Raw genomic sequence first — 16,251 nt, forward strand, 5'->3', positions numbered from 1 at the left:
TAGCCCCACCGTCTGGCATCCCAAAGCTAATCATTTAATACATTCACATCCTCACCTTTGAAGTCATTCCTTTGACAAGGTGTCTTGCTACTATGAGACTAACAGTTGTTTTACCCACTCGTATCTGAGGAACCTGGTACTTGCGATATACAACTCCATACTTAGCTCTTTGCCGTACAGTAATGTCGCTCTACCTCCCCTGGTCCTCTTTATACACCTGTTATTTCGCCCCAATAGGTTCATTGGAATGCTGCCAGCCTACGTCACTGGATATTCATTGGCACGCTGTCAGCCTTTTTACGGACTTCTTGGCACCACCGAAGTCCCCATCTCCGCAACTGGCTCAGGGCCATCATGACTGATATGGGGGAAGTGGGAGCTATTTGCGTCCGCGCCCAGTCCACAAGAGGTAACGGGGGTCTTCCTGCGTCTTGGCTGCCTTCACACCTATGCATTTACTCGGGGTGTCCATCACTGCCTCCTAGATCTCAGGATACCAGAGAATTATGAGTAGGGCATATGCCTTTGCATGTATTTTGTTGAACTAGAAAAGACAATATCTAAAACTCGAACGTGCTTTTGTTTTTAGCAGACCAGATTACAGAGAGGGAGAGACGTCAACACAAATTAGCACATTCACTTTCAAGAGTCCATCAATTTTTGCTTATTTATTAAATCCTAACTAAATAAGTTAATGCTAGATTGTGGTGATAATACTCATTAACATGACTCTAAATGCATTCCTGTAAGTTCGGGAGAAATGTCAGTCTAACATTCTGAGCAACCTTCTTTATTGACAAAAGCAGATCTTCCTGTTGTTTTTTTAAGAAGGTAGTTTTGAGTCAGTTCCTTCTAGACAGTAGAAGTGAAGTTGTAGAATAATAATGGTCAGACAAAATGAATGGCCTAGGCCCAGAAAATAGTTCCTTATGTCAGCCGTTGAAGGATACAACTCATCCAATTGAAACACTGAGACCAAAAAGCTACTGGGCGGGACACACTGAAGAATAGGAAACAATAGGAAAACAATAGGAAACAAACCCGTCAAATCAACAAATCATTGACCGACAGCAAACCATCCAATCTAGTGCAAAAGAGTTCACTAACAGCCCATTCGAAGTATAACATATTAAAAAGTTAAAAGTGTAAAATATTGAACACACTAGGTCTGAACTAAGGCAGAGAGACCAACAAATACATAATTGAGTGGTCATAAGAAAGTAGTAACTAGTGTCCTTTTTGGAACTTACCATTGTCATTGCTTCATACATACATTTAAATGTGTTTATTCTCTGCTTACTTGCGTAACAATATTCATTGAACACAACTGATGGTGATCTGTATATACACATCATTGTGCCCTAACTTTAGAATGCCTGCATTGCATTTTCAGGATGAAAAACTTACAATCCAGTTGCTCAGCACAGAAAGTGGACATATGATCAGCGTCGTTCTAGGCTTCGCTCCCGAAGAAATGTTGAAAAAGGGATGTGTGGAGGTTTTTCCTAAAGAAAGAGAAGAAATAAATTTTAAAGAAAACACAGCACGTTCCTCTTACACATCTGAGGTTTACTGCCTTTGCCTTTTATAACCATCTTGATTAGTTTCAAATACAAGACCGTTGAAAATAAGTAAAATTAGCGGGTAACTAATCTTGGGTGATTTGAATCCCCTTTCTGCAAGCAATGACCCATTCTAACCAATTCGACATAAAGCAAAGTTTAAAATTGCCATCTGAAACAGGAGAAGATGCGCAGTGAGATTTGATGTTGGCAAAAAAACGTGTTTGAACAACTAGATTCATCTGTAGCCACGAAAAAGAAATACAAGTACAACATTTGTCCATTTGAGCTAGGCAAACAAACGTCTTTCTCTAACTGACTTGTAAGCATTTCCCATACTGACTTTTAAGCATTTCCCTAAAAAAAGACATCTTATAACTATGTTTTCAGTGCCAGCAACTAGAACTTTTAAAAAATGTGTTAATATCACGTAGAGTTTGGTTTTAATTACAGGGAATGTAAAATAATCTATCCTGACTATGATGTATTTTTGTTAATTTATTCCTTCTTGATACTTTTCTTTATGCAATATTTTTGGACATTTTCTCTCCTCTCACATATACATCCAATAGTAAACTGTATATATACTGTTGACTCAAGAATGCCCTCTGCATGGTAAACAGATGGATTCCCCTGCCCTGCGTGCCCGACTGCATCTGAAACTGCAATCCTGACTTTTCAACTTTTCATTTCGGCCCTGCTATCACGCTACGAGGCCTAGGCCTGCCCCTGACAATCCGAGGTATAGAATCTGTCCTGTGACTTGGGGGGGTACACCAAGTGTGCTTTCATAATAGACTGTGGACTACTGTCCCTGTCCTGGGTGTACCACATACAGGGTTGGGGTAGCGTACTGTGTGTTTTTTTCATCTGGAGTGTGGGGGTTCCTATTTTATGCAATCCTGCTGGCTAGGAGAGAAATTTGTAGGAGATGGGTGGAGGCGATACCCCCACGCATTCAGAATGGCTGTCTTCCCTATACAAGATTTCCAAGATCGATTTGGGTAGATTGCAGAACAGCATGAAGAAAGTATTATTGGATTTTCTGCTTAATTGGTCTCAGCGTTACACTTTTGTGTGGCTAGTTCCTTTGGATAGGGGGGAAGTTCTGAGGTTAAGGTCGGTTATATTTAAGTTTAAAATCACTGTTTGATCCTATGAATATGCCTCCTTGGAATATCTCTGACTGGGTCGGGCCCGTCTCTTAGCCCAGTGTCCATTCTATATGGGCTCGTACCAACAGTCGTCGGTGACTTTCCAATAGAAGAGAGTGAGACCACCCCTTTTCTTGGAAAGGGGTTAGCGACTTTCTGTGGGATTGTCATATACCGGTAGGCGGGCGTTGCCCTTGGGTCCTAATCTGATTGCCTACGTCTCCTAAAATCTAGTAATGGTATCGACATTTTACTTTCTATTGATGGTGGTCTTAGACGGATGAGTATTTAAAAACAAAAAATCTGTAGTGTGAACAGAACATTTGTGTACAGTGAGCATGTGAGACACATGGTATTAGAGTGAGTGTGTGTGTTTGTGAGAGAGAGTCTGAGTACTAAAGTCGGTGGAAACCATTTTGGATGGCCCTGGTATAGCATGGCACAAGATGGAGGTTGAGGATTGCTTCCGCAGACAGTGGAAGTGGATTGCCTGCACTCCTATGGCTGAAGGCTGAAGGGTGCAGACCCAGACGCTGAAGTAAGGACGATGGAGAAAGGGCTATCTTTAGAAATTCCATGAGGCAAAGGGCTGCTGATGAGTTGTCCACGAATACTGCCATTTGGGAGGTGGTTTAGGTGAAGGGTGGAACAGCAGTTTCTGTTGTTAAAGTAGAGGTTGTGTTTTGTCTGGCTAGGTTTACTGCTTTTGAAAGGGTGACAACAGGCAGAGACAGGAAATCACACTGTACTATGCCCATCATGGGGGTACACCTGCTTGAAGCCAGATCTATCCCCTGTAAGGAGCACGCTTAACACAGGCTGTACCCGAATAGCAGCAGTGTAAGGACACAAGAAACAGAGCCAACTCAACCTGGTTCTATATTTTGGCACAACGGATCCACATCCTGTCTGGAATACGAGAATATAAGTGGAATTAAACCACCCCACTTTGTCCAGGCCACTGTTCTACTTGAACAAGGAAAGGAGTGCTCTGCAGAGAACTTGAAGAGGTGTGTAACCAGGGTTGGTATCTGCCAGGTAACCATCTACCCAGAGATAAATGGACATCACCTGAAGCCGACATTTTGTGCTGGAGGAGCCGAGGGTCTGCCTGAAGAGCCTAGAACAAAAGTCTGCCTGCTAAGTGAGGCAAGGAGGGTGTCTGGCTCTACAGGAGGAGAAACTGCCTGGGAAGAGAGGCAGTGTTTCCCCAGCAAGCCCCATGGAACGCGGATGACCAGAGTGTACCAAGAGAGAACTCTGCTGTGAAAAGGTTTCCCCGGCCTACCTGCGCAGTTCATGAAGTGAGCTGGACCACATTTGTGCCAAAAGCATGCAAGGCAGCAGTGGGTCGTATCACCTGGTGCTGCCACCAAGGGCAGAAGGAGTGTGTTGTACTTTGTACATGAAGACACTGGTAGCCAGGTTGTAGGTTCTTAAAATCTTCTTTATTAATCCATGCCAAGAGGTATCAAATAAGGATCAGCCATGTAACAGCTCTTGACCCAGCTCTCATATATCCTACGCCAGCCCCACCAGGAGCAGCCTGCCTAGCTGCTCAGCCCATCACCAACTGTCACCACTCATCCACACAGGAACCCAGGCATTCCATTCATCACAGTCACAACAACATTCCGTCACCATCTCTCACTCTGGCTGAGCAGCTAGGAGGACCTAGGCTGATTCACATATGAGTGTAAACCTTAGGATATAACAGAGTGCATCACTGCTAAAACAGATGCCTGATCTGCCCAGGGGCTGCTAGTGCGTGGCGATATCACCATGAGAAGATTTGAGCTGGGAAAGCACCTACCTCCACAGAGAGCATGCCAAACTAGAAAGAGCCACTACAAATCAGTCAGGCACTGCCACTAAGACCCATCTCCACAAATCAGTCTTTTAACATCTGAAACAGCTACTGTGGCCCAACAATGAAGAATCGGTGCACAGAAGGTGGAAGGGCACGACAACATCCTCTGTTCACCCAGGACTGTTGAGAAAAACTTGCAAGAAAGCCACTGGGCTTAGCCTGTGCCACGGAATGAGAGAGGCAGTTACCCATACCCACTAGTATCTGTTTATGTTAACTGCTCCCAAGCCTAATCCTGCCCCCAACTCATATATGGGATGGGACGGTAATAGTGTAAATCTTGGTCCTCGCGGAAAAGAGGCAGATTAATTGAAAGGGAAGGGATTGTAGCATCTCACTAATAGAATGTAACATTCAGCAACCCTATATGTCGTATCCATTGAATTGTACAGTATTTAGCTTTGCTCAAGACCGATTGGAGGTCGCTCTTTTTCTTGTAGGGTTACTAAAATGTGCATTCACTGCCACGGACTCTCACATTTTCTCCTACGTATCTTTCTTTCAGGAAAGGTCTTAAACCTTGTTGTTTGATTCAGTATTTTTCTCTTGTTGCTGGTGGGAGTCTTTAGTACAACGACGCCCCATTTCAGTGGTATCAGTTGTACTTTAGAAGTGATAGTCATCCACTAATTTCATGAGATTAAAAGTACTTTTGTTTTCATAAATATGAGCACCAGGTTTGCTTTAATGTGTCTATTGGTTTGTTGTGGAGCCCTGAGACGCCTGTGAGTGCTCACAGTCACTACCAAGAGTCAAGAGTGGAAAAGGTTGTATTAGTCATAGTCAATGGGCACCAGGACACCAGTGACAGACAACCTCCACCACCACAGCTGGGGCCCAGATGTCCCTGTCTACCAATTGAACCCCCACTTCCCACCAAACAGGGTCTTACATATATAAACACTTGGGGTAAAGTTTGCATTTGACAGTTTTTAGACACTCAATGCATAGCAATATATGTCATAATTCAAATTGAAATTATGCAAATTACTTTTCTAAACATTTTCAGTTGGGGCTCAAACAGGCACTTCTGGAAATACAATGACTAACTTATTTCTAAGTATATTACATCAGCCTGGAACTCAAAATCCCCAGTACTGACCCTAAACTGTACCTCCTGATTGTATGAATGTCCTGAAGGAAGAGACTCTTTGTGCATTATAAATTATGATATGCTGCACATTCAAACATAAGAGGTTCTGCAAGGGTTGAGTAAAGAATCAGCAATACAGCCTTTGTTGCCAAGACATGGTTGAACCTTATTTTTTGGTTCCTCATAGTAGGCTTGGGCTAAATTATTTTTATTAGATTATGAGTTTTTAAATACAATTCAACAAGGTAAATGCTTACAAATCTATCAATAAATCGATTCAAACGTATATTTCTTGTCTTCAGTATTTCTTTTCATACCATGCCAAATAAAAATTCTCTGTGAATACAGCCAACAGATAAAATGCAGAGCGAAAGCCCTCTTTGCCTGTCTCTGTTTCCAATCAGCAAGCAAGTCTCCATTCAGCTCAGTTTCACTCCATGAATTTAAGGCTTCTTCTTCACTATCATAGGATACATTCTTCTTGTACCTTTTCAGTCAGATTCACCCCACCTTCTATAACATTTACGATTTTGGGCCCTTATGTCATATACGTTTTCCTAATCACTGCCATCTCTTCTACACATATTGACGTTTAGAATTTGTTTTACTTTTTCAATATCTAAGACAAATGACATATCAATGACAAATCTGCCTCATCTTTAGCCTATCTTGGCATATGCCAATAGTCTCAGTGTATTGCTTATCTTCCTTGCACAAAGTTGATTCAGGGTTCCCATACTATTTCCAGTATTCTTTGTACTGCTCCTTTAAGCAGTTAGTAAATACCACAGTTACATTCTAAAATGATTGTTCATTAGTATGTTGGCCCTATAATTACCAAAATCTCTGTAATTCCTACCTGAGCTATGTGTCACAGAGCTGAGAGATTTGTAGATGTATATACCTAAGGTATCAGAGCTTTTTTCATGAACACTAGTTGCGTTACAGATGGACACATTCATTTTGTTAGGCACAGGGAGATTAATTGATTTACCAATAATCACAGGACGTTGAGCGACCCTGCCGAGACTCTTGATCTACCTTGTCTCAGAATAAATCTTGATCCTCATTAATATCAGCTGTATCATGTGTCCTGAAGAATTCGACCTAAACTCTTCTTTTTCAGTGGATATCTAATAAATTATCTCCCTTCTTTGATCTTGCCATTTACTCTGCACCTTGCTAAACGTCCTAACCTGAAAAGCTCTACAGAGAAAAAGTCCTAACTTGGAAAGCTCTACCAAGAAGACATCCATCTCCATATTCGTCTCCATCTCTATTTCTCATTTAAATAGCCTCTGGGAGAGCTGAACAAGTTACTTACCTTCGGTAACGATATATCTGTAAGAAACAGTAGTTAGTATTAGATTCCTTACCTTAGAATATCCCCAGGCGTCAGTCTGGATCCGGAAACTTTTGCGTAGCAGTACCCCTGCGCGTCGGTAGGCGTCGTCTGCAGGCGTCCCCTGCGGCTCCGCGTCGTCGGCGTCGTGCGCCGTGATGACGTCGCTGGAGTATATAGACGCCGCCTCCGCGCGCTGACGTCAGTTCTTTGCACACAGCTTTTCCGCGCCAGAACACGCAGAGCCATGTGAGAACCAACACTGGTGCCATTTGAAACTAGGGCCCTGAAAGGGATGTCCCTAACCCTAGGTATCAGTTCGCAGAACGGGGAGGATGGGCGGGGCGGTAAGGAATCTAATACTAACTACTGTTTCTTACAGATATATCGTTACCGAAGGTAAGTAACTTGTTCATCTGAAAGAAACAGGTTAGTATTAGATTCCTTACCTTAGAATAGATACCCCAGCAATACCAACCCCGGTGGTGGGTCTGCGAACCAATACAACCTACACCAGAAAGTCCTGGAGGACCGAACGGCCAAAGAAGCCATCCCTCCGGACTTGACTGTCCAGGCAGTAGTGCCTCGCAAAGGTGTGCAGCGAGGCCCACGTGGCCGCCTGGCAAATGTCCTGCAAAGGGACTCCCCGGCCCAGGGCAGTAGTAGCCGCCGTGGCCCGAGTGGAATGGGCCCTCAGCCCAACAGGAGGCTCCTTCCGAGCCAAAGAGTAGCATGCTTTGATGCACAGGACGACCCACCGAGAGATGGTCCGTTTCTGTACCGCCCTTCCCTTCTTCTCACCCACGTAGCCAACAAACAGTTGGTCATCCACCCGGAACTGGCGTGTGCGATCCATATAGAATGAAAGCGCACGTTTTGGGTCCAGACGATGGAGCCGCTCTTCATCCTTTGAAGGATGCGGAGGCGGGAAGAAGGAGGGCAAGGTGATGGACTGCCCAATGTGAAAAGCAGAGACTACCTTGGGCAGGAAAGAAGGTCTGGTCCGAAGAACCACCTTATCAGGATGAACAGACAAGAAAGGAGGTTGAACAGAAAGAGCCTGGAGCTCACTCACTCTCCTGGCAGAGGTGATGGCTACCAGGAAGGCCGTCTTTAAGGTGAGAAGACGGAGAGGACAGGAATGAAGGGGCTCAAAGGGAGCGCACATCAGGAAAGTCAAAACCAGGTTCAAGTCCCACTGAGGCATCACGAACGGAGCTGGAGGATACATGTGCGTGATGCCCTTTAAGAATCTTAACACAATAGGGGACTTGAACAAAGATGGCTGATCAGGTAGCCTCAAGAAGGCGGAAAGGGCAGAAAGATAGCCCTTGATAGTGCCCAGAGCAGAGCCCTGCTGGGCAAGGGAAAGGAGGAAGAGGAGAACCTCAGATAGAGGGGCAGAAAGGGGATCCACAGCCTTTGCTGTGCACCATGCCACAAATCTGTTCCACCGGCAGGCGTATACCGACTTTGTGGAGGGACGCCTGGCTGCCAGAATGACATCACAGACTTCAGGAGGCAAGTCAAATGGCCTCAACTGTCGCCGCTCAATCTCCACGCATGGAGGTGGAGACTGGACAGGTTCGGGTGGAGGACCGTCCCCTGCTGCTGCGACAGAAGGTCCTCCTGAAGGGGCAGGCGGATCGAGGGACCGACTGTCATGCTGAGTAGCTCGGGATACCAGTACCTTCGAGCCCAGTCCGGAGCCACAAGGATAACTTGGGCCCGGTCGCGCCTGATCTTCTTCAGCACTCTGGGCAGAAGTGGTATAGGCGGAAAGGCGTACAACAGACCGCAACTCCACTCGCGCCGAAAGGCGTCGCCGAGCGAGTGCCGTCTTGGAAACTCCAACGCGCAGAACTGATGACATTGCGCGTTCTCTTCTGTGGCGAATAGATCTAACCAAGGCTCTCCCCATTGCTGAAAGAGGCCTCTCGCCACATCCGAGTTCAGACGCCATTCGTGATCCACCGAGCACCGACGGCTGAGTTCGTCCGCCCTGGCGTTCAGAGAACCTGCCAGGTGTTGAACCGTCAGAGTCACGCCCTGACGTTCCAGCCATTGCCAGAGGCGCAGAGCCTCTTGGCAAAGGGTCCACGACCCCACACCGCCCTGTTTGTTGCAGTACCACATGGCGGTGGTGTTGTCCGTGAACACCTGCACTACACTCCCGTTGACAAAGGGGAGGAATGCCTTCAGTGCCAGGCGAATCGCCCGCAGCTCCAACATGTTGATATGGAGCCGGGACTCCGCCGGAGACCAGAGGCCTCTGATCTCCGCCTCTCCCAAGTGGCCACCCCAGCCTTGGAGGGACGCGTCCGTCACAACCACGTGCTCCGGCTGGGGAAGGGAGAGGGATCTGCCCCTGACCCAATCGCGGTCTGTAAGCCACCACTGCAACTGTCTCGCAGTGCCCTCCGAGATCAGGACATGGTCGGATAGGTTGCCCTGATGCTGGGCCCACTGAAACTTCAGGTCCCACTGCAGAGCCCGCATCCGCCATCTGGCGTGATGCACCAGAAGGATGCAGGAGGCCATCAGCCCCAGAAGCCGCAGCGTCAACCTGACCGAAACCCGGGATAACGGCTGAAAGATGGGAATCAGAGCCTGAATATCCCGGACCCGCCGTTCCGGGGGATAAACCCGAAACTGCGCCGAGTCGAGAACCGCTCCGATGAAAAGGAGCTTTTGAGAGGGACACAGGTGTGATTTCGGCACATTGATGGAAAACCCCAACTCGTGCAGGAGGTCTGCCGTCATCTGAAGGTGGTGGACGACTGTCTGGGGCGAGCCCGCCTTCAACAGCCAGTCGTCGAGGTAGGGGAAGACTGAAACCCCTAACCGGCGCAGATGAGCTGCGACCACCGCCATCACTTTCGTGAACACCCGTGGGGCGCTGGTAAGGCCGAATGGGAGCACGATAAACTGAAAATGCTCGTGGCCTACCGTGAACCGCAGGTAACGCCGGTGGGCCGGCAGGACGGGGATGTGAAAGTACGCATCCTGCAAGTCCAACGCTACCATCCAGTCTTGTGGGTCTAGAGCAGCCAAGACCTGAGCCAAAGTCAACATCTTGAACTTCTCCTTCCGGAGGAAGCCGTTGACGTTCCGTAGATCCAAGATAGGACGCAGGCCTCCCTTGTCCTTCTTGGGTACCAGAAAGTAGTGGGAGTAGCAACCACACCCTACTTCTGGCCCAGGAACGCGCTCGATGGCCCCCTTGGCCAAGAGGGCCGTAACTTCCTCCTGCAGAAGTGTCAAGTGGTCCCCCGACACACGGTGGTTCTGCGGTGGCATGGCTGGAGGAGTGGACTCGAAGGGGAGGGCATAGCCCCTTCGGACAAGCTGCAGCACCCACCTGTCCGATGTTATCGCGCGCCAGCGGGAGTGGTGATGGCGAACCCTGCCACCCACTGGCGTCACGTGAGCCCGAAAGCTCGGACTAGGAAGGCTTGGATGCCGCAGCGGAGGGAGGCGTGGACTGACCACGACGCTGGCCTCTACCGCCACCACGGCGGAAACCACGGGCGCCACCGCGCTGGGGAGCGCTCTGCGCCGCGTGGCTGGCAGCACGTGTGGGACCTCCTCTCCCTTGGCCACGAAAGGGCCGAAACGAACCCGTCTGCTGGCGCTGGGTCTGGGTCGAGAGACCCAAGGACTTGGCCGTGACCCTGGAGTCCTTGAAGCGCTCCAGCGCGTGGTCCGCTTTGTCACCAAATAGGCGACTGCCATCAAATGGCATGTCCATAAGCGTATTTTGGACGTCTGGTGAGAAGTTGGCAGATCTCAGCCAGGCATGGCGACGAATCGCCACCGTAGTGGACATGGCCCGTCCCAGTGAGTCCGTGGTGTCCAGACCACAACGGATCGAGTACCGCGCCGCATCCCGGCCTTCAACAAAGGCCCGGGTGAGCTTGTCCCGCACTTCCTGGGGGCATTGCGGCAAACACTCCTCGACCGTATCCCACAGGGAGTGGGTGTAGCGGCCCAAGAGGCACGCGGTGTTACAAGACCGCAGCCCAGCACTCAAAGAGGAAAACACTTTCTTTCCAAATTGGTCGTACCTCTTTGATTCCCGGTCGGGCGGAGCCGACGGAAATGCGGACTGCGAAGTGGAGGCCTGGATCACCAGACTCTCCGGGGAGGGATGGGTGGACAGGAAGGCAGGGTCGTCCGCGCAGGGACGGTGACGCCTGGCAACGTTCCGGTCAACCGGCGCACCAGAGGCGGGCCTGGACCAGGTGCCCAGAAGGACATCCGTCAGGGCCTCATTAAACGGCAGCAGAGGCTCCTGGGGGCATGACTGCGGTTTAAAAACTTCCGTCAGGATATTCGGTTTGACCTTCGCGACGGGGAGCTCAAGGTGTAAGGCCTTGGCAGCCCTCATCAGGACCACCGAATAGGCAGCACCCGCCTCGGACGCCACAGGGGACGGAGAGACAAACCCAGGGTTGGGCGACTCGTCCAGGCCACTGGCATCACCCAGATCACCTACCCAGTCCACATCGTACTGGCAGGCACGGGATAGAGGGTCCTCAGACCCCTCCCAACCCTCTCCATACTCCTCCTCGTCATACCCATATTCTGGGTCGACGATATAGACATCGGGGTCAACGGGCCCCATCGGCGTCGGGTCCGGCGTCGGCCGACGCCGGTCCGGCTCCGAGTCCGGAGTCGGGGAGGAAAGGGGGGTGGCGCCGCGCGGCGTCGGTGCCGGGGACCCGACGCCGGCCGGAGCCGACGGCGGAGTCGCTGCACCACGCGGGGGCGGTACCACGGGCTGGCCCACAGGAACCGACGCCGGAGAGGCCGGGAGACCAGCCGGCGACGAACCAGAGGGAACCAGCGGCGCCGGGGCCGGAGCCACCGGCGGCGCCGGGGCAGGAGCACCCGAACCGCTCGGGCCCCCAGACGGGACCGACGGGCCCGCAGGCGCCGAAGGCCCCGCCGGAGAAGACCTCGCCCTCATAGCAATGAGGAAGGCCTCGATCTCCTCACGCGACGCGCCTTCCCCAGGGACCGACAGGTGTGGGGTAGACGGCGTCGGCGACCCATGCGGGACCGCGGGGGTGGGGTCACCCGAGCCCCCGGCCGCAGCACGCGGGCGTCGGGGGGAGTCGGGGGTGCGATGGCGACGCCCCGACTTCTTGTGCTTACCTGACGAGCCGGAGGAATGGTGGCGACTCCCGGAGCGCCCATGGCGGCTCCGCGACCGCTCCCTCGACCGCTCCCTCGACCTCCGACCGGACCGGGACCGCTCTCGACGCGGGGCCGACAACCGGAGTTCGAGAAGCTTGCGGGACCGCTCCCGCCTAGCTTTTCCAGTCAAGGCCCGACAGTCGACGCAGGACTCCACGTCGTGGTCCGCGCCCAGACACCGGAGGCAGAGTCGATGGTGGTCGGTGACCGACATCATGCGGTCGCACTCGTCACAACTCTTGAAACCGGGCATCCTACCGGCACCGTAAAGATCAATCAGTTAACAAAAAACTTGGTCAAAAGACCGGAGTACTGCTCTTCGGATCTGCGCTAACTGGCGCGGAAAAAAGAAGAACTGACGTCAGCGCGCGGAGGCGGCGTCTATATACTCCAGCGACGTCATCACGGCGCACGACGCCGACGACGCGGAGCCGCAGGGGACGCCTGCAGACGACGCCTACCGACGCGCAGGGGTACTGCTACGCAAAAGTTTCCGGATCCAGACTGACGCCTGGGGATATTCTAAGGTAAGGAATCTAATACTAACCTGTTTCTTTCAGATTAATGAATTTCTGCACTATTTCTAAATTCTTTTATCCAATTTACCTCTCTCATTATGGATATCTAGCATTGTTCTCATCAATTTCCTTTGTCTCAGCTGCACTACCAGCGTTCAACCTGCATTTGTAACCTGTTCTTAGTATCTCTGCCTTACACTTCTCCGTTTAACCATGTTTTTATCAGCTTACGAAGGCTGATTGAGGTTTGGTTTCTGTTAAACTGTGTTTTAATTCCCAGCTTTAACAGGCTAGTCTCTCCTTTGCTCTTTGCCCTTGCTCCTTTCCTTTGAAGCATTCCTCTTATTTATGTGTTTCAATGTATCTTTGTATAGTAAGTTGAAAAGATACAGTTATGCTTACCACTATGTACAGAACTCATTTTGTTTGTTAAAAAAGGATATTAAATACACTATCGTCATTGTTTAAACTTTTTTTGACTGGTGTTTCAAGTAAGCTATCCAAATCATACAATTAAAATTTCTCCAACCAAAACACCTCTCGTTTGTATACTCCCTACTTCTATGCCTCCATGTGGTTCCCCTGGGTGTGATGTTCCTGAGCTGTACATCTTCCATATGCATCGCTTCTCCATTCCCTTTCATCTAAAAGATCACACTGGAAAATATACTTCAATCAAACAGTTGTAAGGGCCTCAACATTGACAGGCACATCAGGTCCCTATCGTCCTCACCTAAATTGTATAAAGTTGAAACCAAGACTGATAGAAAACAATCTTTGTCCTGGCCAGGTGGCACGATTGCCATTCTATTGTCATTTTGCCCAAAATTTTCACAAACCATATATTCAATGTGGGTAGGAAAGTTTGCTTCCCGTAGCTTACTTTGACCATATTTGCAGTTGTCAAAAGTAGAAATATCAGCTTTGAGTCTCTGTTATGCGAGTTTCAATGTTTTCAGTAACCAACCCAGCAAATCCGTCAGGTGTGGCTGGTGTGGAGTATCCTACCATGATTTTTATGGCGGCTTGAACCTCGTTCCATTATCCCTAGAACATCAGGCCTGTCCATAGGATATGAATTTGGTCTTTCCTAAGGTCCACCGACCCTCCAGCAGCGGTTTGATTTCCCAGTAAACATATGGCTTGCATTTTGTATATTGGATAGACTTATTACAATTTTCACAGCATATTCCAGTGGACCTTTCCATGCACTTCTGATATATATGTGCCTCTTCCCACCTGGAGATGCCTCAAGTCTTAGATAATGCTGCACGGGTTGTGACGATCATATTTAGGGCTGACAACAGACATTTATTACCCATAAATTGCTTCATCGCAAACTTCAAACTGAATACCCTCTCTAGTCAATATTTTCCACTTTGCAGGATAACAGCCACATGTGGTTGGTCTGTGGGATTTTTGTAGGGCATCCATGCACTCTGCAGGACAAAAAAGGTAACCAAACACCAGGTCCTTAGGAGCCTAATCACTAGATTGAGCTATTTGGGGACTGATCTGGCATTGGTTTCTGCTGAGCCTATGGGGGAGCATCTGATGTGGGTTGCGTACCAGGGCTACCTGGCTCAGGCGGGGGCTGCGAGGATGAGGGCTTAAGAAGTTTGCTACATCTTCTGCATCCACAAAGGGGAAAGTGGGAGAATCAGAGAAGCGTAAGCAAAGATCCCTAACCAGTCCATTTATAGTGCATTGCCAATGGACTGTGGGTATGGGTACCTGCAGGCAAGGCTTGGGCATTTTGCGTACTTGAGGTTAGTAAAGAGAGCTATGTGCGGAGTGTCCTAGCGTTGGAAGGAGTGGAGCAGGACCAGAGGGTAGATTTCCCATTTGTGGACTTGTTGATGCATCATGCTGAGCAGGTCTGTAAGGTCATCGTCTACTCTCAGGAGGTACATTGCCATCTAGTGAATGTGGTGAAACAGTGCCTAATGCCATATGGTTTGTGCCAAGATGGAGCGAGAGTGAGTGCTGCTCTGTTTTTGTAGGTAATGCATGGTAGTCATGTTGTCCGTCCTGACTAGGATTACCTTGCCATAAATGAGTAGATGGAAGGCTCTGAGAGTGAGACTGATAGCCAAGAGCTCGAGGTAGTTGATGTGGTGACCCTGCAGATGGGAGACCCACACTCATTGTTCTGCGGTCCCCTCCACCCCCCAAACCGGCTTGATAAGTGCTCATGATAATGCTGACTTGAGGAATAGGTTCTGGAAAATGCCTGCCCTGATTGTTGCTGTGCAACCACTGTAGCGATCAATGCACCTTGTCCTTTATTAACACTAGATTTTACATGTGACCCTCTGCCTTACACCATTGTTCCAAGCCGGACTGTTGCAACAGGTGCACGCATTATTGGGTTTCAGGCACAATAGCGATACGCGAGACATCATGCCTAGGTGCATAACGGTTCTGATTGCAAGATGACGATGTAGCTGAAATAGAGGTAGGTGATGCTGAAATGCGAAGACCCTTTGAGGCTTAGGTAGGTTCTGCCTAACCAAATTTAGTACCATCCCTAAAAAAACTTGGATTTGAAGAGGTTGTAGGTAAGATTTGGTGGCATTGCTCCTGAACGAGAAGATGTGGAGAAGTGAGATGGTTATTTGGGTGTGCATTAGGCACTGTTGCTTGCTTGCACTCTTGGTTAGCCAGTCGTCTATGTAGGGGAAGACCTGAATGCCTCCCCCTCCTTAAGTAAACAGCAATCACTGCCAGGCAGTTGGTGAAAACCCTTGGAGCAGTGGTGAGGCCTAACAGTAATTACGGCTACTTACCACGAAGCCTAAACAGGTGAGCGAGATGAAAGGGTTGTGAAAATAAATGCCCTTGAAGTTAAATGCTGCCATGCAGTTGCCTGTCGAAGCAGAGGGATGACATCCTGCATGGTCATCATTATTAAATGTTTGGAGAAAATATATCATTTATGGGTCTGAGGTCCAGGGTGGGTCTGAGGGAGAAGTGCTTCTTGGGAAAGAAGTAGTAAAGAGAAAAGAGAGTAAACACACTTTCCCTGCTTGTGGTGGGCACTGGTTCAATGGCATCTTTTTGAAGGAGGACTTGGGCCTCTTCAATCAATCAGGTTGGTTCAGTTGAAGAGCCAGGTCGTGAGGTCCTTACCGAATTGAGGCACGGACGGTGATTGCCTGAGATGTAAAGGCGGGAAGTTCCAGGTCTTCGCAGTGAGGTAGGAGAAGAATCTTCCATCAGCCGAGGACTCTCAGATCCGTGAGATGGTGGCCAGGACAAGTTGCTTGGAGCGGAGAAGTCTGGTAGGTGTGTCAGAGAGGCGGTTGTTGAGGTAAGCAGGTTTGGCATTGTGGAGGGCTCTGTAGGCGTGCGTGAGGAGTTTCAATGTAATTGTTTTGTTTATCGGAAGCATGTGGAGGTCTCTCTGGTACCAGTGTTGAGGCTGTGACAGGGGATGTTCAGGATGAGTCTGGAGGAGGTGTTCTGGATGTTTTGCAGTTTTTTTAGGAGTTTCTGGGTGTTGCTGGG

The 16,251-nt window shown here is 49.3% G+C and overlaps 1 protein-coding gene across 2 annotated transcripts in view; it reads right to left on the reverse strand.

Moving 5' to 3' along the window:
- HLTF (helicase like transcription factor) overlaps positions 1-16,251 on the reverse strand; it is a 498,779-nt gene that overhangs the window by 268,400 nt on the left and 214,128 nt on the right. For both annotated transcript variants that reach the window (XM_078667983.1, XM_078667984.1), the window contains one exon: positions 1,408-1,505. In XM_078667983.1, coding sequence (XP_078524109.1) covers positions 1,408-1,505 — 98 coding nt within the window. The remainder of the gene's footprint in view (positions 1-1,407; positions 1,506-16,251) is intronic.

The sequence above is a fragment of the Lissotriton helveticus genome, chromosome 11, assembly GCF_964261635.1.
Source record: "Lissotriton helveticus chromosome 11, aLisHel1.1, whole genome shotgun sequence".
NCBI classification, from domain to species: domain Eukaryota; kingdom Metazoa; phylum Chordata; class Amphibia; order Caudata; family Salamandridae; genus Lissotriton; species Lissotriton helveticus.